Source organism: Polypterus senegalus, chromosome 17 (genome assembly GCF_016835505.1).
Source record: "Polypterus senegalus isolate Bchr_013 chromosome 17, ASM1683550v1, whole genome shotgun sequence".
Lineage (NCBI taxonomy): Eukaryota > Metazoa > Chordata > Cladistia > Polypteriformes > Polypteridae > Polypterus > Polypterus senegalus.
The window spans coordinates 76,987,475-77,014,132 of record NC_053170.1 but is presented as its reverse complement, the minus strand read 5'-3'; the positions used below and the strand labels follow the sequence as shown (position 1 = coordinate 77,014,132).

The 26,658-nt window shown below is 38.2% G+C and overlaps 1 protein-coding gene across 4 annotated transcripts in view; it reads right to left on the bottom strand.

Moving 5' to 3' along the window:
- macf1a (microtubule actin crosslinking factor 1a) overlaps window positions 1-26,658 on the bottom strand; it is an 826,555-nt gene that overhangs the window by 444,110 nt on the left and 355,787 nt on the right. For all 4 annotated transcript variants that reach the window (XM_039739817.1, XM_039739818.1, XM_039739819.1 and 1 more), the window contains exons 29-31: window positions 17,394-17,556; window positions 1,056-1,139; window positions 708-815 (exon numbers count right to left, since the gene is read on the bottom strand). In XM_039739817.1, coding sequence (XP_039595751.1) covers window positions 708-815; window positions 1,056-1,139; window positions 17,394-17,556 — 355 coding nt within the window. The remainder of the gene's footprint in view (window positions 1-707; window positions 816-1,055; window positions 1,140-17,393; window positions 17,557-26,658) is intronic.

The window sequence follows — 26,658 nt, the reverse complement described above, 5'->3', positions numbered from 1 at the left end:
ACAATGTGGTGCTTTTCTGGTGCAAAGGCAGAAGACCTCCTACAGCATGTACAGAGGTTCATCAACAGAGTTCGGGTGGATCCAGTTGTCACTGTCCATATTCAAAAAGTGGCACAGGTAAGGGTAGGTTGCCTGTAGTCCAATAAATATTTATAGAACTTGATGCAAAGCTGAAGTTATTCCAAGAAACTTAAAGCTGTTGACCCTTTTCATATCATTCCATACAGATTTAGAAAATAGTGTGACAGACAGACAGACAGACAGACAGGTAGATAGGATACTTTATTAATCCCAATTCTTTACTGAAGTCTTTGTGTGGCTCCTGGGCTTGGCTGATATTAAGGGTGGGATTTCTGTCCTGGCCCCACTATGTCAGAAGGCAAATCTCCTGTTTTTACTTCATGTCATCATTGCTGGTGATCAGGTCAAAAATGGTGGTACTAGCAATTAACCCAACTTGCATGCCTTTGGGATGTAAGAAGGAAGCAGAGTGACAAAGGAAATCTCATGCAAACATGACACGTGTGTGCAATTTCCATATGCTTCATTTTCAAACTATCATCATATATCTAATATGACTTACATTAACTAAATAAAACACTGTTCTTTAATGTTTTATTCATTTTGAAACATTAACCAGTACTCTGAATCCATCTTATCAAACTGTAGCAGTTGCCTCATTTAGTTAGCCACTTATCAATTCTTACCTCCTGAGAAATGGCATCAGATAAAGACTTCATTCTTCTCTTTTTTACAGGAGACTTCTGATGGGATTCCACAAAGGCTCGATAAGTCATTAACTGCAACTCATAATCCTGAAATAACACCAATACAAAATAAAATACATAAATGAAGAATCAACAACTATGAAGGAATACAATTCAAAATATAGGGCAGCTACATACTGTATTAGTTTTCATTATGTGGTTTAAATCATCTTGACATGTTAAATGCAAATAATAATGATGGCGGTGATAATGAAGATAATGTGAATAATAAAAAAAAACCCTTAAGAAATTACACTGAAAGAAAAATATTATATTTGAGAGTGATACCTTAACACATGAGCAGTACTGTTTGGAGAGGTTTTGGCATTCATCAAGCATTGTTTGATTCTTCTCAATTTCAACCACCAAAGCCTAATACAAAAAGAAAATATGAAGAATAACTGGGCGTTTAAACATACCTGCTCTAAACTATCAAATTGCACACCCACACACTGACCCTACCTCATTTCAACAAGCTCTGTCCATGTTGTTACATTCAGCCTCAGAACACATTATCTCCTAACCTAAGTTTGAGCATCTTGCATCGGTGGCTACTAACCAGCATTACTTTTCTGCAACTCATTTAGAGTATCCTGCAACCCAACAAACATCTACAATACAGCAAGTCCAATGGATTTATAGGTAACCTTTAGTTCTAGTTTTTCTTTGCAGTACATTTTATCATGTGTCCCCTGTAAGAGGGTCATATCTAGCTCTTGCTGTTAAAAATAAAGGCATATCGACTATTAAGAATGTAATAATTAATGAGAAAAAATAATCACATAAGAACTTTATAGACTGTATTGGATTATGTGTATTTCATAATAATGTTATGTTTTTATAAGTCAGAAACTTTGTATTAAAAATAACTGCCAAAATCAACTCTACCAGTTCCACTACTGACAAGACAAGAGGTTTTTCAACAATTTAGACCTGGAAAAAGTGTTGAGTAATCAGCAGTGCCAATAAAAACTAAATGCTTACATAACATTATAGTTCTAATATGTAAATACATGGCAGGTGTGACAGTAGGCTACACTGAGGCTATACTGGATTCCCTTGCAGGCTATAAAGTCTCCACATTCGTTTTGTATGTTGGTATTAAGCATACAGGTTTTCAACCAATGATAAGTATTTAAAAGGAAATTCATATTGATACATGTCACGTATGCACAGGTGAACATCAAATACAGCTGACACAAATTGATACACATCGACTCTATGCACAGCAGTTGTGTTTTTGATGAGGACGACTCTGGTCACAAAACCCCAGCAGAACTAGTCAGATTGCCCGAGTCTCAGTAGATTACAATTCCAGATGGAAGGTAACAGAGTCAGTGTAGAATGAAGAAGCAAAAGCATGGCTGCTGGGCCGGAATACATGCTAGACTAACGAGCAACCCACATAAGCCCAGTGCCAAGTATCTTTATCTCCAACGCAAGAGTGCTCCCAAATAAAATAGAGAAGCTGGAACTTACCATTCCTATGCAGAAGAACTTCTAGGACTGCTACATTATGATCCTTATGGAGACATGGCTTAACCCGATGATTATGGATGAGGCTTTTAAAATGGCGGGCCGTAAAGCACACCATGCTGACAGGACTAGACACTCTGGTAAGAGCAGGGGGGCTATGTGTATACACAAACAACTGGTGAACAAATACTAAGATCATTGATACTCACTGCTCTCCGGACTTGAAATATGTGTCAATACAATGTCGTCCAATCTATTTGTCAAGAGAACTTACAGTTATATATGCTGTATACACACCTTCAAATGCTAACACTAAAATTGCCTTGGGCTTTCTGCAAACTACCATCCAGATGGAGTGTTTGTAATAGGTTATTTTAACCAGGCAAATTTAAAGGCGATGCTCCCCAAATTCTATCAACATGTCCCACAAGAGGAAAAAACACAATTGACCATGTGTACAGTAATTTCAATGATGGGTTTAAAAGCATTACCTCTCCCACATCTGGGCCAGTCTGACCACATCTCTTAGTCTTTAGTTCCAGTATACAGACCTCTTATCAACACGGTCAAACCAACTGTGACAGACATACATGTGTGGCCTGAGGTAGCTTCGGTGCATCTCCAGGACTGTTTCAGTAGCACTGACTGGACTGTATCTAAAGATGACAATACTGATATATACACCTCTGCTAAACTGTTTTATATAAAAAGCTGCATAGACAATGCCACTACAACAAAACAAATCTGTGCTTTCTCCAACAACAAGCAGTGGATGACAGGAGATGTACGACTCTTGCTAAAGGCTCAAAGTAAAGCATTCCACTCTGGTGATAAACAGCAGTACAGTATGGCCAGGTCAAAGAGAGGGTCATTAGAGATGCCAAAGCAACCTACAAGCAGAAAATTGAGCATTAGTTTGACAACTCAGATGCCCACCGTGCATGGCAAGGTATACATCACATCACTAAACAAAACAATAATACCAATCCACTATCAGTAGCAGCAGTTCCTAACTGGCAGTGCAGCTTAACCACTTCTTTGGACACCATGGGGAAAAGAGACCAGGAACTGTCACGACCACCATTCCAAATAGCAACAGCCAGGTACTCACTATACAATCTGCTGATGTTATACACATATTCCGTAATATCAATGTATGGAAAGCATCTTTCCCAGATAGTGCCCCAGGATGGGCTCTCAGAGACTTAGCTATGGAGTTAGCGGAGGTATTTACAAATAACTTCAATCAATCTCTATCATAGTGTGCTGTCCCTACCTGCCTGAAAACATCTACCATAGTACTAGTTCCAAAGCACACTGTAACCTGCCTCAATGATTACAGGCCAGTAGCATTAACACTAATAATCATGAAGTGTCTGGAAAGACTGGTCTTCAAGTACATCAAGGCTGCTCTTTAATCAATCAATCAACATTTATTTATATAGCACATTTTCATACAAAAAATATAGCTCAAAGTGCTTTACAAAATAAAGAATAGAAAATTAGAAGACACAATAAAAAATAAACATAAGTCAACATTAATTAACATAGAATAAGTAAGGTCCGATGGCCAGGGTGGACAGAAAAGACAAAAAAAAAATTCCAAAGACTGGAGAAAAAAAAATAAAATCTGTAGGGATTCCAGACCAAGAGACCGCCCAGTCCCCTCTGGGCAAAACCCATTCTAGTCCCTCACCAATATGCAGATCCAAAAGGCCAACAGACAAGGCCATTTCTGCTGTCCTACACACTGTACTACTCCATCTGGAACAGTGAGGAACATGTGCATGGCTGCTGTTTGTGGATTACAGTTCTGCTTTTAATAACATCATATACAGTAAACTGTTTTCCAAGATGTCCAGCCACAGTCAGTCAGGATGGGTCCCCACAACTCCCCCCATCTTGTCATTCAGCATAGGAGCACTGCAAGGCTGTGTGTTGGCATCCTTTCTTTTACTTTCTGTATACATACGACTGCATAACAGCCTATAACACCAATGCCATCATTAAATTTGCAGACGATACAACAATAGTATGATCACTGAGGGGAATAGTCTGCCTACAGTGAGGAGGTACGAGGACTGACAGACTGGTGCACAGAGAATAATTTCATACTTACTGTAACACCAAAAAAAAACTAAAGAACTGATCATGGATTTCAGGAAGAAGCAGAATGACCACAGAGTCTCTAGTTTTACTTCTTGGGTACCTTCATCTCAGATGATCTCACATGGACAATAAACACAAACTCAATACTTAAAAAAGGACAACTGCAACTTTACTTCCTGGGAAATCTCAGGAAGGTTGATCTGTCACAAAAGCTGCTGATATCTTTCTAACTTTGTTCTACTGAGAGTGTCTTGACTTATGGGATACTCATTTGGTATGGCAACAGCTCAGCAGCTGAAAAAAAAGGCTCTGCAGAGAATCATAAAAACAGCAGAGAAAATTACCAATATAATTTTGCCTACCTTGGAAGACATCCAGCATTATAAAGAACTTGTATCACTCAGCACATGAGCTAGTCATATGAAAAAGATTGGGAACACCTCTTAATTCTTTGGATTTTTGTTTATCATTGGCTGAACTTTCAAAAAAGCAACTTCCTTTTGATATACAACCCCAATTCCAATGAAGTTGGGACGTTGTGTAAAACGTAAATAAAAACAGAATACAATGATTTGCAAATCCTTTTCAACCTATATTCAACTGAATACACTACGAAAACAAGATATCGAATGTTCAAACTGATAAACTTTATTGTTGTTTTGCAAATCTTTACTTATTTTGAATTTGATGCCTGCAACACGTTCCAAAAAAGCTAGGACAGGGGCATGTTTACCACCGTGTTTTCACCTTTCCTTTTAACAACACTTAATAAGCATTTGGGAACTGAGGACATGTAGGTAGGTATGTGTAGGTGGAATTCTTTCCCATTCTTGCTTGATGTACAACTTCAGTTGCTCAACAGTCCGGGGTCTCCGTTGTCGTATTCTGCACTTCATAACGCGTCACACATTTTCAATGGGAGACTAGTCTGGACTGCAGGCAGGCCAGTCTAGTACCTGCACTCTTTTACTACGAAGCTACGCTGTTGTAACACATGCAGAATGTGGCTTCGCATTGTCCTGCTGAAATAAGCAAGGACGTCCATGAAAAAGACGTCGCTTGGATGGCAGCACATTTTGCTCCAAAACCTGTGTGTACCTTTCAGCATTAATGGTGCCTTCACAGATGTGCAAGTTACCCAATGCCATGGGCACTAACATACCCCCATACCATCACATATGCTGGCTTGTGAACTTTGCGCTGATAACAATCCGGATGGTCCTTTTCCTCTTTGGCCCGGAGGACACAACGTCCATGATTTCCAAAAACAATTTGAAATGTGGACTCGTCAGACCACAGCACACTTTTCCACTTTACATCAGTCCATCTCAGATGAGCTCGGGCCCAGAGAAGCCGGCGGCGTTTCTGGGTGTTGTTGATATATGGCTTTCGCTTTGCATGGTAGAGTTTTAACTTGCACTTGTAGATGTAGCGACGAACTGTGTTAACTGACAATGGTTTTCTGAAGTATTCCTGAGCTCATGGTAATATCCTTTACAGTATGATGTCGGTTTTTAATGCAGTGCCGCCTGGGGGATCGAAGGTCACGGGCATCCAGCGTTGGTATTTGGCCTTGCCGCTTAAGTGCAGAAATTTCTCCAGATTCTCTGAATCTTTTGATGATATTATCGACAGTAGATGATGGAATCCCTAGATTCCTTGAAATTGTGCGTTGAGAAACGCTGTTCTTAAACTGCTGGACTATTTGCCCAAGCAGTTGTTCACAAAGTGGTGAACTTCGCCCCATCCTTGCTTGTGAACGACTGAGCCTTTTGGGGATGCTCTCTTTATACCCAATCATGACAAACACCTGTTTCCAATTAACCTGTTCACCTGTGGAATGTTCAAAACAGGTGTTTTTTGAACATTCCTCAACTGTCCCAGTCTTTTGCTGCACCTGTCCCAGCTTTTTTGAACCGTGTTGCAGGTATCAAATTCAAAATGAGTGAAGATTTGCAAAACAACAATAAAGTTTCAGTTTGAACATTAGATATCTTGTCATCGTAGTGTATTCAATTGAATATAGGTTGAAAAGGATTTGCAAATCATTGTATTCTGTTTTTATTTACGTTTTACACAACGTCCCAACGTCATTGGAATTGGGGTTGTATGACATGCCTTATGAAAACAGCAGTATTTCAGCAGTGACACTAAGTTAATTGGATTAAGAGAAAATATGCAATATGCATCATAATAAAATTAGACAAGTGCATAAATTTGGGCACCCCAACAGAGATATTACATCAATACTTAGTTGACCCTCCTTTTGCAAATATAACAGCCTCTAGACGCCTCCTATTGCCTTTCATGAGTGCCTGGATTCTGGATGGAGGGATTTTTGACCATTCTTCCATACAAAATCTCTCCAGTTCAGTTAAATTTGATGGCTGTCGAGCAAGGACATTCTGCTGCAAATCAACCCATAAATTTTCGATGATATTCAAGTCAGGGGGCTGTGACGGCCATTCCAGAACATTGTACTTCTCCCTCTGCATGAATGTCTTTGTAGATTTTGAACGGTGTTTTGGGTCATTGTCTTATTGGAATATCCAACCCCTGTGTAACTTCAACTTTGTGACTGATGCTTGAACATTATCCTGAAGAATTTGTTGATACTGGGTTGAATTCATCCGACCCTCGACTTTAACAAGGGCTCCACTCCCTGAACTAGCCACACAGCCCCACAGCATGATGGAACCTCCACCACATTTGACAGCATGAAGCAGGTGATTTTCTTGAAATGCGGTGGTGTTCTTCCACCATGCAAAGCGCTTTATGTTATCACCAAATACCTCAATTTTTGTCTGATCAGTCCAAAGCACTTTGTTCCAAAATTAATCTGGCTTGTCTAAATGAGCTTTTGCATACAACAAGTGACTCACCCAGCCATACAGATGTTCTTTGTGCTAATTGCACTGAATTGTAGAACGATGTACAGATACACCATCTGCAGCAAGATGTTCTTGCAGGTCTTTGGAGGTGATCTGTAGGTTATTTGTAACCAATTTCACAATCCTGCGCATATGCCGCTCCAGTATTTTTCTTGGCCTGCCAGACCTGGGTTTAACAGCAACTGTGCCTGTGGCTTTCCATTTCCTGATTACATTCCTTATAGTTGATATTCACAGTTTAAACCTCTGAGATAGCTTTTTGTAGCCTTCCCCTAAACCATGATACTGAACAATCTTTGTTTTCAGATCTATTGAGAGTTGCTTTGAGGATCCCATGTTGTCACTCTTTAAAGGAGAGTCAAAGGGAAGCACAACTTGCAACTGACCACCTTAAATATCTTTTCTCATGATTGGACACACCTGTCTATGAAGTTCAAGGCTTAACACGCTAATCCAACCAATTTGGCGTTACCAGTAATCAGTATTGAGCAGTTACATGCATTCAAATCAGGCAAAATTACAAGGGTACCCAAATTTTTCCACAGTCAGTTTTTCACATTTGATTTAATTTCATACAACTAAATACTGCTTCACTAAAAATCTTTGTTCGGTAAACACCTCAGTACTCACACAGACGTTCTTAGGAAATGAAAGACATACCAGTGTTATCTCTTTTTGTTGAAAGTAAATCATTATGCTGACTGAGAGGTGTTCCCAGACTTTTTCATATGACTGTATATGAACTTTTTCCCTCAGGGAAGAGATATAGGTCTATTACAGTGCAGACCACAAGACTGATGAACAGTTTTTATCACCAAGCAATTGCTACACTAAATTCTGTACTGAAATCACACTCCTTATAGACCAGTGTTTCCCAAACTCAGTCCTGGGGACCCCCTGTGGCTGCAGGTTTTTGTTCCAACCAGCTTCTGGTTTTAATTGGACTCCTGGGCTAATTAAGTGATGTGTTATTTCCCAAGTTCTGTGATTAGGGAACAATATAGAAATTAGAAAACTAAGTTTCCTAAAAAAAATATATATATATTAAAATGTACCAAGCAGTTACATGATGTGGGAATAATGTACTTTTTTTCTTTTTAAGAGTATTTTCATCTTGAATTTCATTCTACTTTTCAAAGTCTTCTAATTCTAAATCCATTATTTAATAATTAGTGGGTCAGACTCTAAAGTATTTGCAGCCTTTGATTATTTAGTGTGGTGTTTGCCTGGGTGTCTGCTCTGCTTGTTTTAAATTGTCATGATTAAGATACAACGAAGGGGGAAAAACTGCACAGAGAAAGGGCAAAATAGAATGAAATCAACAAAAGAGAGTTAAGCATTTAAATTAAACAGCAATAGCAGAAATATTTCTAAATGTGTTATAAATGTAAAAGTCATGCTGTTCTGCTTATCTGAATGTCGAATAAAAGAAAAATAATCCCAGCTAATTAAATGAGATCAATGCTATCAGGTGTTGACACTGATTAGGAATCTGGTTGGAACAAAAACCTACAGCCACAGGCGGTCCCCAGGACCGAGTTTGGGAAACACTATTATAGACAAAATTATAATATATTTTATTAATTTATTTGTTTGTTTTTGTTCTTAACTTGTGCAATACTTTTTTGCATATGATAACAATTGTGCAATGTGTCAGATATTAAATGTGTCGGGTTGTGTACCAAAATCTCATTGTATGTGTTATGCAAAGACAATAAAGGAATCTTATCTTATACTCACCCCTTAGTAAATGTTAGAACGTATTTGTTCAAGCCCCTTACCAAGATTAAAGTGAGGAGATAAAAGTCTACAGCAAACTGTTTTCTCTTAACTGCTTGTTCATAACCTTCTAAGCCAAAAAAAATATATCATTTGAAAACAACTGAGATACATTTTGGGAATGGCTGGGAGTTTTGTATAAGAAATGGGCTTTTTGTTTACTGAAGGAGATCTTGCATTTAACCCTTAAAAGTGTCTCTCTATTATAAAAAAAAAATCCTGGAGAGAAACAGTAGGGCGACAAGGCGTGGTCTTATAAGATCACGGAAGACACTTAAAAGAGCCGCGAGACTAAAGAGATTGGCCACGGAACATCTTGCGGGGACCTTAAACATGAGACTTTGTGCCAAAAGATTGACCCAGGACCATCTCGCGATGACACAGAACATGAGATTCTTGCAAGACATGCCCTACTTACAACTAAATAAGAGCACGGGCAGCAACACACTCAGTCGTGTTTTGGCTTTGTGCACACACAGATCCAGGGCTCTCAGCGCATATAAAGCGTATAAGGACAATACGTTATAAATGAAACGTAGACAACTAAGCGAATAAGAAAGCAGCACAAAGAAAACAGACTCAAAAGCGCTGGAAGGCAAAAAAGAAAAATAATAATCTAGGTGCAAATTCACAAAATAAGGAAAGTAATCATCAGCCCGAACAAGTGGAACTGAAAAAATAGCATGACCAATCCGGATGTTGGCGCTATACACATGCAGAGCAGGTCAGAGATTATGAAAGCAGTGGAATTTGAAAGGCTCAAAAAAAAAAATTGCCGCGATACACAAGCGGAGAAAGTTGAAGAATATAAAAGTAGGAAAATTAGAAAGTGTAAAGAAAAAAAAAAAAGTAAAGATCACAGTAGCGCAAACAAATGGAAATTATTACTCAAAAAAGGGAAAGTAATCACCACGGACCAGGTGTCATTGAAACAAAAGCAGGATAAAGTGAGGTCAGAAATAAAAGACAGAGTAGAAAACAAAGACAGACATCATAAAGGTTAAAAAACATGGGGCCAAACATACGCAGAGCAGGTTAGAGATAATGAAAACTGGAATTCAAAAGACTCGTAGAAATTCATGCAGAGGAAGATACAGAATATGAAAGCAGAAAAAAATGACAGTGTCAAAACAAAGAAAGTAATCATCGCATTAGCACAAAGAAAGACAAATGATTACTCGAAGAAATAACGAAAAGGCGAATAGAGATCGAATATATGGACATACAGTTAGGTCCATAAATATTTGGACAGAGACAACTTTTTTCTAATTTTGATTCTGTACATTACAAAGAATTTTAAATGAAACAACTCAGATGCAGTTGAAGTACAGACTTTCAGCTTTAATTCAGTGGGGTGAACAAAATAATTGCATAAAAATGTGAGGCAACTAAAGCATTTTATTAACACAATCCCTTAATTTCAGGGGCTCAAAATTAATTGGACAAATTAAATAACTGGAAATAAAATGTTCATTTCTAATAATTGGTTGAAAACCCTTTGCTGGCAATGACAGCTTGAAGTCTTGAACTCATGGATATCACCAGATTCTGGGTTTCCTCTTTTTTAATACTCTGCCAGGCCTTTGCTGCAGTGACTTTCAGTTGCTGTGAAATGCATGCTTAATTGGGTTAAGGTCAGGTGACTGACTTGGCCATTCAAGAATTTTCCACTTCTTTGCTTTAATAAACTCCTGGGTTGCTTTGGCTGTATGTTTTGGGTCATTGTCATCTGTATCATGAAATGCCATACAATCAATTTGACTGCATTTAGCTGGATTTGAACAGACAGTATGTCTCTGAACACCTCAGAATTCATTTGGTTGCTTCTGCTCTGTGTCACATCATCAATAAACACTAGTGTCCCAGTGCCACTGGCAGCCATGCACGCCCAAGCCATCACACTGCCTCCACCGCGTTTTACAGATGATGTGGTATGCTTTGGATAATGAGCTGTTCCACGCCTTCTCCATACTTTTTTATTGCCATCATTCTGGTTTAGGTTGATCTTGGTTTCATCTGTCAAAAGAATGTTTTTCCAGAACTGTGCTGCCTTTTTTGGATGTTCTTTAGCAAAGTCCAATCTAGCCTTTCTATTCTTGAGGCTTATGAGTGGCTTGCACCTTGCAGTGCACCCTCTGTATTTACTTTCATGCAGTCTTCTCTTTATGATAGACTTGGATATCGATACACCTACCCCCTGGAGAGTGTTCTTCACTTGGTTGGCTGTTGTGAAGGGGTTTCTCTTCACCATGGAAATGATTCTGTGATCATCCACCACTGTTGTCTTCCGTGGATGTGCAGGTCTTTTTGCGTTTTGCTTTTTTGCTGAGTTCACCAGTGCTTGCTTTCTTTCTCAAGATGTACCAAACTGTAGATTTTGCTACTTGCAATATTGTAGCAATTTCTCGGATGGGTTTTTTCTGTTTTTGCAGTTTAAGGATGGCTTCTTTCACCTGCATGGAGAGCTCCTTTGACCGCATGTTGTCTGTTCACAGCAAAATCTTCCACATGCAGGCACCACACCTCAAATCAACTCCAGGCCTTTTATCTGCTTAATTGATAATGACATAACGACGGACTTGCCCACACCTGCCCATGAAATAGCCTTTGAGTCAAATGTCCAATTTCTTTTGAGCCCCTGAAATGAAGGGATTGTGTTAAAAAATGCTTTAGTTGCCTCACATTTTTATGCAATCATTTTGTTCACCCCACTGAATTAAAGCTGAAAGTCTGCACTTCAACTGCATCGGAGTTGTTTCATTTAAAATTCATTGTGGTAATGTGCAGAACCAAAATTAGAAAAAAGTTGTGCCTGTCCAAATATTTATGGACCTAACTGTAGGTGATATGTCGAAGTATATAAATATTGTAAGGCTTTGAAGTTTAAGTCAAGAGAATTTAAAAAACGGAGTTAACCTCACATGCATTTATTGGTTACTTTGCAAAAAAAATTATTAACTGCTGATGATGTAGATCGTTTTGTCTGTGCTGAAATTCCAAACAGAGAAACTTATCCTAAATTATGGTACAAAGTCATTAAACACATGTCTCACTGACCTCATTAAAAAGATTCAGCACATTGGGACTCGAAAGATTCCAAATATTGTTTTTACAGAAGTTCTGAAATAAAAGTGAAACTAATGAAATAGCAACAATTCAAAGAAAAAAAATCTTAAAAGTGTGTATCTGGAAAAAGAAAAACATGGGTTGGCGAGTGAAGTGAGCAGGGGGTGAAGCCCCCTAGTCATGTAAATTGAACTGCTGACTACATAGCACAACACCTAAAGTGCTTCAGTGTGATCTTAAATCATAGACAGTATTTATCCCATGTGCTGCATTTTAGTACCCATAACCCAAAATCCCAGTATTTTGGCATCTCATTAAATAATAACTCAGGAAAAAAAATAAAAATCCAATTCAATAGAAAGAAAGGAAAAAAAAACAGATTTGATTCTCTGTTGGGGTTGAATAAAAATTAAACACTAGCTACTACAAGTTAGTCCAGTTTAAAACTTTTAAACAATCACTCACTTAGAAATAATGCAGTTTTTGTTCCAATCTAAGCAGAAAGCCAGATCTGCTTACTTTGTAAAAGTTGGCTTAGAGACATAGATACAACTTCCTTCTTTGAGGTCCTACCTCAACTTTAGATTTTTTTTTTCTGTAAGTCAAGGCAAATTGGTTGTAGAGGCTGTCTTGGAATAATTTAGTTTCTCATGTAAAAAATACAGTTTTGAAAAATGTAGATAATTTTAATATCTTATATGTCCACCTCATATGATGTGAACATATTACATATTAAAACAGATATAAAAAGAACTGTAGCACAAATTTAAAAATTTCCGGTGCCACACACATTATTTGTGATAAAATTTAGCAATCTATATATATAATTCACTAAGGCCACGCAAGACAGTGAGCGCAAGCAAGACAGAGAGCCACGCCTGCCAACTCTAAGACCATGGGATACGCTCGACAGAGCCCCACCAGCCAACTCTAACCCTCCTACTGCGTCATGGGATACACGACAGAGCCACGCACGGCAACTGTAATCGTCCTCCCGCGTCCAGCGTCGCTCTCAAGGCATGTGCACTGCCTGCTCATGTGCCCGCAACAACTCACCAAACAGCCTCAGTCGCTTTCATATGTGCAAAAGTCCACATGCACCTCGGAGCCATGTTGACTTTTCACCGCACGCAAGACAGAGAGCCACGACTGCCAACTCACAGAGCCCCGCCCATGGGTTACGCACGAAAGAGCCACAAACGGCCACTCTAACCCTCCTCCCACGTCATGGAGAACGCACGACAAGGCCCCGCCTGCCAACTCTCACCCTCCACAGGCTTCCAACATCGCTCTCGAGGCAATTATATGGCGACATCGACTTCTCAACTGTCACTCTGGAACAACTCAGTACGTGAGCTATATTAAGCGTCACAAACGAAGACTCACTTTAATGAACAGGTGCTGAAACTTATCCCTAACGACATTCCCCAAAGAATTTCTTAATAGTCTTACTCCCACTGGCATGCCTCCGTATAATCTCAAAATTAAAATTGGTTCAGTCATCATGCTTTTTAGGAACCTCATGGCAGCAAAAGGTCTCTGTAATGGCACTAGACTGTTACCAGCATTCACCGCAATGTACTGGAGTGCAAGACTATCACATCTGCTACCTCACAAACTGTCCTTATTCCACGGAAATTCCTGACCCCATCAGATTGTAATTTGCCTTTTACTTTTACACGCAGACAATTTCCTGTTAGATTGGCATTTGAAATGACTATTAATAAGGCTAAAATTCAAAAGTGTTTAGCCAAAATGACAAAGATTGCGTGCCTCTCACAATCATGAGATCTAATCATTGCTTGTGGTGTTGAAACTCAAAATGTAATTATTATGTCTCTTAATTAACTTACATTTGACTTGTTCCTGTCTTTGCAAGTAGAGTCATGACTTAAAGTGCAGAACAGAATTACATCTAAATCAAAATTTATGGATATTGTGAGGAAACTCTAACCAGCATCCATTAATATATGTAAGACTAATGTGTCTCTTAAAGACGTTTATGTATAGTAACTCCTATCAAAACAAAAGCACTGAGTGCATAAATACAAATTCTCCTTTAATTATAACATACACACTGTTAAATTAAAATGGCAAAAACCACAGCATCAATGGTGAACACCTAAACACAAGTTTGCTGTGGATTACGTGTACTTAGAAGTATTAAAATAAGTTTATTGCTTATCAGCTCCAAATACTATTCCAGATTAATATGTGAAAAGAGAAACATCTCTATATACTGTACAGAATAGTGGCAAACAGGACAAATTGAAATATATCTATTCTTTCTAAAGTGCTCAGCACAATAAATCTCTTGTGATTTCAGTCTCACCTTAATCAACACAACCTATTTGAAAAGCAGCTTTCTGGAAACGATTAGAAACAGACTTCATGAGGGTGGCCTGAGGGCCCGACGTCCTCTAGTGGGCCCCTCTGCTCACTGCATGGCACCATGGAGCTTGATTGGCATTTGCCATAGAATACCAAAATTGGCAGGTCCACCACTGGCACCCTTTACTTTTCACAGACCTATACATATAATGGCAGTCAAGGTACATTGTCTAGCCTGTAGAGGTCTGTGCGTCCAACCATGGATATGTCTTCTCAGACCATCACTGACCCACCACCAAACCAGTCATGCTGAATGATGTTACAGGTAGCACAACGTTCTCTACGGCTTCTCTAGACCCTTTCATATCTGTCACATGTGCTCTGGGTGTACCTTGACTGCCATTATAAGTATCAGGATGGAATCCTTGGACCCAATGTCAGACCCTTTGCTGGTGCAGTGGGTCCTGGGTTCCTCCTGGTGCACGACAATGCCCGGTCTCAGGTACATTTTAGAAATTCTTGTAACTGGTAGAAAATCTACACTTCATTACAAAGTACTGACAGTTCTTACTTTAGAATTCTTGACAATTAGTTAAGCTAATTAAGTATGCAACTTATGTGTCATTTTTGATACTAATCTGCCCTTTAGCATTCATATTATTTTCTGGCCAAAACACGACTTTCCAAGCAAAAAATACATACCAATAATTTATTTACAATGGGATGCAAAAGTTTGGGCAACCTTGTTAATAGTCATTATTTTCCTGTATAAATCGTTGGTTGTTACGATAAAAAATGTCAGTTAAATATATCATATAGGAGACACACACAGTGATATTTGAGAAGTGAAATGAAGTTTATTGGATTTACAGAAAGTGTGCAATTGTTCAAACAAAATCAGGCAGGTGCATAAATTTGGGCACCGTTGTCATTTTATTGATTTCAAAACTTTTAGAACTAATTATTGGAACTCAAATTGGCTTGGTAAGCTCAGTGACCCCTGACCTACATACACAGGTGAATCCTATAATGAGAAAGAGTATTTAAGGGGTCAATTGTAAGTTTCTCTTCTCCATTAATTTTCTCTGAAGAGTAGCAACATGGGGGTCACAAAACAACTCTCAAATGACCTGAAGAAAAAGATTGTTCACCACCATGGTTTAGGGGAAGGATACAGAAAGCTGTCCCAGAGATTTAAGCTGTCTGTTTCCACAGTTAGGAACATATTGAGGAAATGGAAGACCACAGGCTCAGTTCAAGTTAAGGCTCGAAGTGGCAGACCAAGAAAGATTTCGGATAGACAGAAGCGACGAATGGTGAGAACAGTCAGTCAACCCACAGACCAGCACCAAAGACCTACAACATCATCTTGCAGCAGATGGAGTCACTGTGCATCGTTCAACCATTCGCACTTTACACAAGGAGATGCTGTATGCAAGAGTGATGCAGAGGAAGCCTTTTCTCCGCCCACAGCACAAACAGAGCCGTTTGAGGTATGCTCAAGCACATTTGGACAAGCCAGCTTCATTTTGGAATAAGGTGCTGTGGACTGATGAAACTAAAATTGAGTTATTTGGGCATAACAAGGGGCGTTATGCATGGAGGAAAAAGAACACAGCATTCCAAGAAAAACACCTGCTACCTACAGTAAAATATGGTGGTGGTTCCATCATGCTGTGGGGCTGTGTGGCCAGTGCAGGGACTGGGAATCTTGTCAAAGTTGAGGGACGCATGGATTCCACTCAGTATCAGCAGATTCTGGAGACCAATGTCCAGGAATCAGTGACAAAGCTGAAGATGCGCCGGGGCTGGATCTTTCAACAAGACAACGACCCGAAACACTGCTCAAAATCCACTAAGGCATTCATGCAGAGGAACAAGTACAACTTTCTGGAATGGCCATCTCAGTCCCCAGACCTGAATATAATTGAAAATCTGTGGTGTGAGTTAAAGAGAGCTGTCCATGCTCGGAAGCCATCAAACCTGAATGAACTAGAGATGTTTTGTAAAGAGGAATGGTCCAAAATACCTTCAACCATAATCCAGACTCTAATTGGAACCTACAGGAAGCGTTTAGAGGCTGTAATTTCTGCAAAAGGCGGATCTACTAAATATTGATTTCATTTCTTTTTTGTGGTGCCCAAATTTATGCACCTGCCAGATTTTGTTTGAACAATTATTGCACACTTTCTGTAAATCCAATAAACTTCATTTCACTTCTCAAATATCACTGTGTGTGTCTCCTATATGATATATTTAACTGACATTTTTTATCGTAACAACCAACGATTTATACAGGAAAATAATGACTATTAACAAGGTTGCCCAAACTTTTGCATCCCACTGTATATAAAACAGTACTGACTGCTGTACTGCTATATTCATAGACTGCTCAAGTTTATGTCCTTGTAGCCTTAATTTATTTCAAAATGCTGCTAAAAGGATCATTATCAGTAATAAGAGGTTCTTAATCTTCTACTGTGGGTTACAGAGGTGTTTACAACAGATTTCTAAATTATCCTTCTAACATATAAAAGTACATGGATTGGGTCCTATTTAATTAACATGGCTTAAAGCTGGACAGTTCCTGGACATCTAATTATATACTTCAGTTTATGCATTAGCAGAATTCAGCATTTGCTCTTGACATCACAGAAAGGCAGAGAGGAGTACAGTTTGCATAGGTCAGTGAAACTGTGACTTTGGCCATTATAAATAATCATGGACTCTAGACTGAATTATGTAGACGTTATGTAGGAGTTGTTTTTTCTTCTTTTGTAACCTGGCCATATCTCAATTTTTATAACAGTAATAATTTTTACTTGCATGTTTTTGTTTAACCATTGATATTAATTTGTGTTTTGTTGTGTGTTCACACTGTACATTCAAAATTAACCATCATGATTATGCCAACCCCAGCCTAAATCCATTACTTCTTTATTCTCTCAATTTCAATTCACCCTAGATCACTTACTGTTTGTTGATTCAGTTGCTCAGAAAGGATTTTACTATCTTCTGCTTTTCCTGGTTGCATTTCTTCTTGATGTAATGAAGTTTTCTCAATCCAAGAGATCAGATTTTTGTGACATTCCCGGTAATCCTTCAAAATTTTCTCAAGGTTTTCTAAATCTGATTGCCTTGTAAGGGAAAATAATCAAGTAAATATTTGGTAACTCACTTGAAGAGTGGTGTATTATAACTTAAATAAAAGTCACATTATGATTGGCAGTGAATTATCAGTATATGGCTCTCTGACATTGTACTAGACAAAATACACCAAGATTAATCAAATACTGACTGCATTTACCTATGTTTTATTTTAAGTAAATTAAAAGAGACATAAAATTGTAGAAATGCCTCCATGTCATGAAATGTATGATTGTGCTCTTTGCTGTCATGAGGCTATTTCATAGTAAAGCAAACTAATGAACCTGAGAATGATTTAGGCTCAGAATTAAGGATCTTGCCAACTAAATCACTGAGGCATAACATGAAAAAGGACTGTCTGTGATATTTTATGTTATTGGACTTGTTACACAATATACACTACTTTTTGTACAAAAAGTCTACCCTCAATACTCATAATGTGCCATTTCTTTCTTCTAAGATCATGAAAAGGTAACAAGCTGATTTGGTTAATTCCCAGATGGTACTTTCACAGGATAAATATTGTAGGTACATTTTTTTTTCATTAAGTGGAATAAATGCTTGCTTTTTATTAAACAAGTACTAAATTACCATAAGAATATAAAATAATATACTTGATGCAGTACAATAATACTGTACTTACTAAATAACATCTTGTCATCTTTGATGAATGATCATACTGAACTGCTCTGTTTCCTTCATTACTCTATTACAGTATTATAGTATGGCATGATTAAATAGGACTAAGAGCAACAGACACTATATTACCAATGAACTAAACCACAAAGGCCAAATATTCTTTACATATGACAAAAAGCGGAATCAAGAAAACAATGCTTCAAAAGTACGGGTGCATGGAAGACAGCAGACACTTTTACATTTTTCCCTGTAGTTCTCAACTGGTATATTTCCTACTGTCACCCTCATTCTTCAAGGCTAAGAAGAAACCAAACAATACATCTGTAGGGTGCACTTCTCCTTCTCTTACTCCTTACAACCCCTGTCTCTCTCTCTCACCCTCTTAGGGCTGGTGTATACTTCATGATTAGAATGTGTACGTGCATGCATCATGGCTGCCACACATTCGCAGCGTTCATTTGACACATCCACTGAGGAATAGCTCAGAAATTAAAGCAGTGATTGCGAGTTGCAGTACCAGCAAAAAAATCGAGTGGCTTAGTGTGTTCAAGTTGGAACATGACGTCAGAGTCTTTGTTTACTATCAACATGTGACAGCAATCAGCTCTGCAAATCCTACAAGATCAATATAAGTCCTTTGATGTTTGATGAATGGTTCAATGTGGTGAAGCAAATCATTAAACTTAAATGCTGAAATAGCAATGTATTTATGGTGGTTTTCTTCATCTATTCCTTGCATGGGCAATACAAGGGTTACATATTCCCCATTGTAATGACAAAATACATTTTAATGGTCTCGCATACCGTCTTCTGTGCAGTTTTTTTTTTTTTTGTAACAGAGAAAAAAAAATAGGGACACAGTGAAGACAGAAGGTCTATTCTGTGATTAAAGTGGAAATTTCAAGTAATGCAATGAAAACATAATCTTAAAACCTACCTAGTTGTTAATCTAAGAAACTTACACAGGGCAGTACCTCCCCAAGAACGACAGAGGGTAGTCCCCTTTGGCTTGGTACAGTGCCATGGGTTTGAAGAATGGGAGCTCAGCCCTGTTGGGGCCCATGGCCACCACGAGGGGGCACATGGGGAACAGCTGAGCCCTTCTTTGCAGGGCTGCTGCCACACCCGTAAGTACACCCAAGAATTAGATTACATGACCTGTGCTTGTGTCTATTGTGCCGGGTGTTTAGGAAGCTGTGTGGCCCCTGAAGGTCACAATATCAATTAACTAACAAGCTTGATAGACTAAACTGTCTCCACTTATATGTCAAATATCTTATAAAGAAGCTTCTAATTAAATGAGAGGAACTTTTCCATTCTGTACTACTAACTTATGCTGGCAAAAACATACAATAGCAGACTTTTTTCATGCTAACAGTCTAAACATTGATACCTTTGCATTGCATGAGAACATATTTAAATGTTATTGCTAGTCACTGGGGTGGATTCTGGTGGGTGCGAGAGCTGACAACCAAGAAGTGCTCAGTACAATGCATATACGGTAATTTCATAACAATGAAAGAAGGAAAGCAGATGTTTTGGACTGTGCAAATTAAAGAGGGACTTTAAATTTAATGTCTTTCTTTATGTTATACCAATTACAGAATGGAAAAAGGAAAAACACAAGATGAAATCCTGGCTGAACTCACCATATCAGGACAACATTTGTACAGCCACTGGTGTTATCAGGCAGCAAATTAAAAAACAAGGCAAGCTGGCAATACATTAGAAATTTTAAATTGTGTTGAAATTTTTTGAGCGAGTCATAAAGGGTGAGCCAAAAAGAAGTACAGTAATCCCTCGCTATATCGCGCTTCGACTTTCGCGGCTTCACTCTATCGCGGATTTTAAATGTAAGCACATCTAAATATATATCACAGATTTTTAAGCTGGTTCGCTTTCTGGGACAATGGGTCTTTTAATTTAGGTTACATGCTTCCTCAGTTTGATTGCCCAGTTGATTTCATACAAGGGACGCTATTGGCGGATGGCTTAGAAGCTACCCAATCAGAGCATGTATTACATATTAACTAAAACTCCTCAATGCTATAAGATATGCTTCCCACGTGGCGCTTGTTTTGTTTGCTTCTCTCTGTCTCTCTCACTCTCTCTGCCTGACGGAGGGGGTGTGAGAAGAGGGGGCTGTTTACACAGTGGCTGTTTGCCTAGAAGATAGGACGCTCCTCTACAAAATGCCGCTTTATCACGGTGCTTCTGTATACTTAAAAGCACGTATTGATTTTTGATTGTTTGCTTTTCTTAGCGAGAGCTCTCTCTGACATTATCTGCTCTTCACGGTGCTCCTTTGAAGATAAGATATGTTTGCATTCTTTTAATTGTGAGAAAGAACTGCCATCTCTGTCTTGTAATGAAGCACAGTTTAAACGTTTGACTATAGGGTATTATTTCATGTCTAGAGGGCTCTAATAATGTTAACAGTGTGGGAGAGTTTATAAGGGCTTAAAATATATAAAAATAACCATACAAACATATGGTTTCTACTTCCAGGATTTTCACCTATCGCGGGTCTGGAGCAACCCCGCGATCGAGGAGGGATTACTGTATTTAGAAGGTCGTAAACAGGTTTTCTATGCTCTAACTGCGAAAATATTCGATTTATAAATAAAGAATCCTACTTCGCGGAAATTCATTTATCGCGGCAGAGTCTGGAACGGATTAACCGCGATAAACGAGGGTTGACTGCACCACATTTCAAATGTTTATTCTACAAAAACGCTGTAACATAAAATACATTTTATTACGACAAAAGAAAGGGTATACAAAATAGACTTTTTTCACTGTGTTTTAAACATTAGGTCTTCAAAATTGGTGGCCATCATTAGCAACACACTCTTCAAGACGATTTCTGAACACTCACATGACTCACTTGGCCATTTCAAAGGGAATAGCAGCGATTTTGTGGCCAATAACATCCTTGAGGGCTTCAAGGTTTTGAGGTTGGTGTGTGTATACCTTCAACTTGAGATAGAACCACAAGAAGAAATCACACGGAGTAAGATCAGGCGAATGTGAAGGCTACCCATGGAGATCAGCTTCCCTGGAAACATCTCCTGCAAAACTTGCATGGATCTCCACGCTGCATGAATTGTTGCTCTATCCTGTTGAAACCAGGCATCCACCACATCCATTTCTTCCAGCTGGGGCCGTCATCATTTTGTATGGATGGAAACTAAGGATCCTCATGCAAAATCTTCCTCAAAGGTGTGTTGGAAATGCCAAAGGCAGAAGCATGCTTGTGCGCTAAAACGTCTAGGAGACTGCAAAGTTTATGTCCTTACATCTTGGATGTTTTCAGCCGTTCATACAGTTCAAGGACAGCCTGGAGATTTTATGTTCAACGTTGTACCTGTCTAGCTAAATTTAGCCACCCACTGAAGAATTGTTTTTCGATTTGGGATGCCACCATTAGGAGAAGTGCGGAGGTGAGTTCAGAAGGCACACTGCGTAGTGATGATGGATTTGTTGTTTTTGAAGAACGCTTCAACAGCGAAAGCATGGTGTGCACCAGACCAAGGCATGTTGCTGACTGAAAACTACAAGGGATTACCGATCAAAGGACCCCCATTCAAACACATTTGGCTGCCTCTACCTCGCGCAATGACCTTGAGAAATGTGGTACATCATTTTGGCTCACCCTGCATAATCCATTAAATCTATCTAATCCCATTCTTCTGTTCTTTTTCTCCAATGTAGAACCCTCATCCTCATCTGAGTTCACCTCTGTTATAGAATGTATGTATTTGAAAACTTAGTGTCAAATCGGGGCAAGCGTGAGCGTGACTGAACGAATAAAACTGAATAAAAAAAAATACTAACCTTTACAAGTACCACACATTTACAGACTCGCATCAAATGTATGTTTTTATTTTACAATTGTAACAATAAGAGTAACTAACTACTCAAAACGTTTATTTTCTTGACTATGAGTCAGTAGTTCTTACCACTGTACTACCAAAGCAGTCATAATAACAAAGTACACTAACCCCAATTTTTTTTCCTTCAGTTACAGTCTTGAACAAAAGCGCACTTGTTTTGTTACACTTGTACCTTTTGTGAAAGTGCTTATTTGATATTTGGACTTCAGTCTTCACACATTAAACACTTCATTTAAAAATTTTGTCGTTGGTACTAAAACATAAAAAAAAGTTTGTCTTTTAGGCATGTGTTCAACATTTCATGCATTTCCTGTCGTACTACATAGATCTTTGTAGACATGAAACACACATGAAATGCATGTGTTCCAAATAACGATATATTTTTTAGCCTATACAGCTCTAGTTCCTGGTACCTCACTCCCAGATACAAGGCTCGAGTTGGAAGCGATTTTGCCGTTACCACGGCGGTGGGAGGATTGGATAGCAGGTTGCTTCCTGCTTGCGCTTATTGACACATATACAAAACAAAAGACGCTGACAGAGAGGTGTGAACGGACTGAAGGTGGGTCAGGGATACAAGTTTTTTCGTAAGCTTTGGTAATTCTAGTGTTAAGGTTATGTTGTTATGATTTATCACTATCACTTATCTTAGCTTCTGCTTTGGGCACATTAAGAATCTTAAGAAAGATAATATTAATATGTAAATCATGGAAAAAAGTGTAAACCTCCTCTCCTGCTTTATTATGGTGCTTTATCTTATCAAATGGGATCAAACATATAGGACAAAGGGTAGAGTACTTAGTGATAATAGCAGTCAACCCTGAGCATGACCATGAGTAGAAATAGAGATTACAGCTACATCTTTGTGACAGGCTGGAGAGTGTAAACATAAGAGGGCTTTTGTGGAGAGATGGGCATTTTGTTCAGGTCTACATAAAAAAAATTGAAAGAGAAAAGGGGGTCACTTTGGAACCCTTCCATGATAAAATACTGGCCATTGACATTTTTCCCATATTCTCTCACCATTATACACTGTCACAATTGTGTGCATAGGAGACAGCTTAAGGGCTCTGGTAATGGTAATAACCCTGCCGCTCCAGGGCATGGCACTGTGTAATAATGTTTATTCTCTTTCTCCTTCCGCAGACAGGAAGATGGACAGCTTTACCGCCACTGATGTCAGTTTTGGTGTCCACCCATCTGAACATGCCTCTTCCTACCAGAAATCTTCAAAGCCAAAAGATCCACCACCTTATATCAGTTCTGTTATATTGTTATGACCTAATGTCTGTAAAGATGTCTCTACAATTATTGCATGCTTTCTTTTGTTTTCCATTCGCTCAGTTATAGGGGGTAACCAGGGTGGAATTTCTATATTGTGATCTCTCTGTTCCCTAACAACACATACACACACACAAACACATACACAAATAAAGTTAATAAATCTGTATATGGAACTATCTACACATAAGACAGCTAGTCTTGAACATCAAGTGTACATTTTGATGGTTTCACAATGCAATTAATACTTGTCAAATAATTAAAGACAAAAATGTCCTGTGCAACTAGTTAGTTCATACATTTTTTATGTGATTCAATTTTACATTTGTCTTTGAAGCAATAAAGGAAAAATTAAACAGTCATTATTTTAATGGTTTGTATTTCCATTGACATCTCTACGGAGGAGTAACAAATAAAGACACAACAGACTAGATAAAAATTACTTGAGAAGGCTCACGAAGAAGTGTGCATTCCCACTGAGTTTCTACAGTGCCTAATTCAAGGTTTTGCTGCAAGGGATAAATTAAAAAGCTTTGAGTAGGTGTGTGGCTAGAATGCGTTCATGAAGTTGTGGACAAGCAGGCAGAGCATAGATGAAACTCTTATAAAATTGGATCTTTAAATATATATAAATTGATACATAACTACATATAATCATTTTAATTGATTTTATTTCATTGAAAAAGCACACATAGTCAGCACAGTGGTGTCACTCTTTTTCATTAAGTGGAGTTTTCAAACTAATTATTACAGATATTTTGGTGCATATGCATAGCAGCTTGAAAAGGCAGATGCCCAATAGATGTTATTGATTGGATGATGTTTTTCTTCCTTCACATATGTATCACCTTCATGTAGTAAAGGGTTACAATTGTGTTCAGCTGCATTGTAACTGGCTCACATTTTTCGTAAAGTATCCATGGATAGAAAGTACTTTCAATGCTTGTTTATGTGGCTTGCACACCAGTGCAGACCTATCTTGGCTTGTAAAAAAGAATAAATAGATTTACTTAAATCTATATGTCCCTGACAGTCTAAAAGGATTCTTAAAACAACAGAACCTATGTGCCCAATTGATGTGTCCTTTAGAGGGGAAAACAGGCATACAGAAGGAGGGGGTGGAATAAAATTCAGATTACAGGGTTGAGAGTAGGATGGAGAAAAAAATAAATCAGTACCACATATGCCTCTAGCTCAGGGTCACTCTCTAGAGACTTGAATGAAAGTGCTGAGGTGTTACAAAAAGATGAGTTAATGCCAAGGTACAAAGGTGGAACCCTTTTTTTTTTTTCTTTTTTAATATTTATGCATGTAGCAGGGACAATGAGTTTTGAAAATGAATGGATAGGCTTTTGTCACTGCAGTACAGTGACAGAAAACGTCCGCATACCATGTCTTAATACTTTGATGTGTTACTATTACTGTGCAAACCATGAATCTTGGAAACATGCTGCACTACTCTAAAGAATGCCATCCATGCAAAAATTAAGTTAACAAATCAAAATTTTGTGGTAGTTTTCTAACAGTTGAAACCACACAACATATTCTGGGACAGAGTGGCTGAAAAGAAATAATTATACAATTCAGGAATGGTGAAATCAATTCAGACCAATATCAAGCAAATGACGTAGCATGGCCTAAAAAAAAAAGACTTAAATTACAAAAGAGTCCTCAATTAAAAGAGAACTATAGCAAAACTCTGTAGGCTATATGTATCTTTACCAGAATATTTAAGATCAATTTTTTGCTGCCAAACAAGTACTCTTTCGTAGAAAGTTACTAAATGTTGGAGGACTTGTTAAATAAAATTATGTCAGACTTTAAATTTGAATGTTTTGTCTACTGAGATTTATTTTAACCCTCTCATTGGACTTTGACAAGACTAAGTGCAAATCAACAGTATCTAAATATTTTAAATCATAAAATCAATATCACAATTAGAAATACTTTTTTTTTTGCTAGTACTTAATGTACAGGAAAATAACAGAACACAACATACAAATAATATAAATGGCACAAGATTAAAAAAAAAAACACTTTATACAAAGTTACAGATATAATGATGTGCAAGTGAAAGTGTAAGTGTGTATGCACATGCAGAAACATACATGTATATATACCATACATACACACACCTTCATATAGAATACGACAGAACACATGAATATGCAAAGAAGACAGGCTGAATTACTGGTTTGAGAGAGCTATGGCAAGGGGAAACAATCTATTTAGGTGTATCTTAATATCAGCTTTAATTGACCTGAAGACTACCAGAGGGGAGTTTCAAGTGATTAGCTGTGTAGTAGTGATCCTTTTGACATGGTTAGTGACACTAGAAGTATACAGGTCTGCAAGAGATGGGAGAGCACAGCCAATTATATTCTCAGCAGACCTCCTGTAGTTTATTTTTGGATTGTGATATTGCTAAACAAAACCAGACAACAATGAAGAATGTGATTAAACCTTCAAATATGGCTTTATAAAACTGAACTAGGATTGGCTGGGAAATATTTAATTTCTTTAGTTGGCTTAAGTACAACTGCTGCTGAGCCTTCTTAGTGATGGAGGTGGTGTTAATGTCCCAGCTGAGAATGTTTGTGATAGTTGTGCCCAAAAATTTGAACGATTCCACCATACTGACTGCAGAATCATTAATTTCTAGTGGGAGAGGTTGTAACTGCTGTTTGCAAACGTCACTGACCATATCCACTGCCGTAGTGGTATTGAGGTCCATGTTATTGGTAACATATCAAGATACAAGACATCTCCTTTCTTTACGCTGTATTGTTACCATTAGTAATTAGTCCAATAATGGTAGTGTCTTCAGTGAACTTAAATGTTTTTTACTGAAGGATTAGTGCAGTGGTTCTCAACCCTTGGGCTGCAGACCAAAGGTGGGCTGTGATAGGGAATATGGTGGGCCGTGCTAAAGTCTTAAATCAGTACCAAAATTAGACAAAAAGTCAGAAGAAACAAGAAAATAATCCGCATTTTTTACGCATTGTTAGCGGCAGACCATACATATGGATGCAAGCTGCAGGATTTTAGGGCTTAGAGACGCTTTGTTTAATTTAGTTATTTTAGTACTTTAGTAGGATCAAAATGCAGCTGTAGTTGTTAACACTGGCTGATGCAAGCGATAACCCAAGAGATTTAAGCAATAATAATTTAAATTTGACTGTCACACAATTTTTCGGTTAACCTTTTTATTGTTTAGAGTAGACTTAGATTACTTTAGGCTTGTAGAGAAGTTTAGACCCTAAAATGGACTGATTT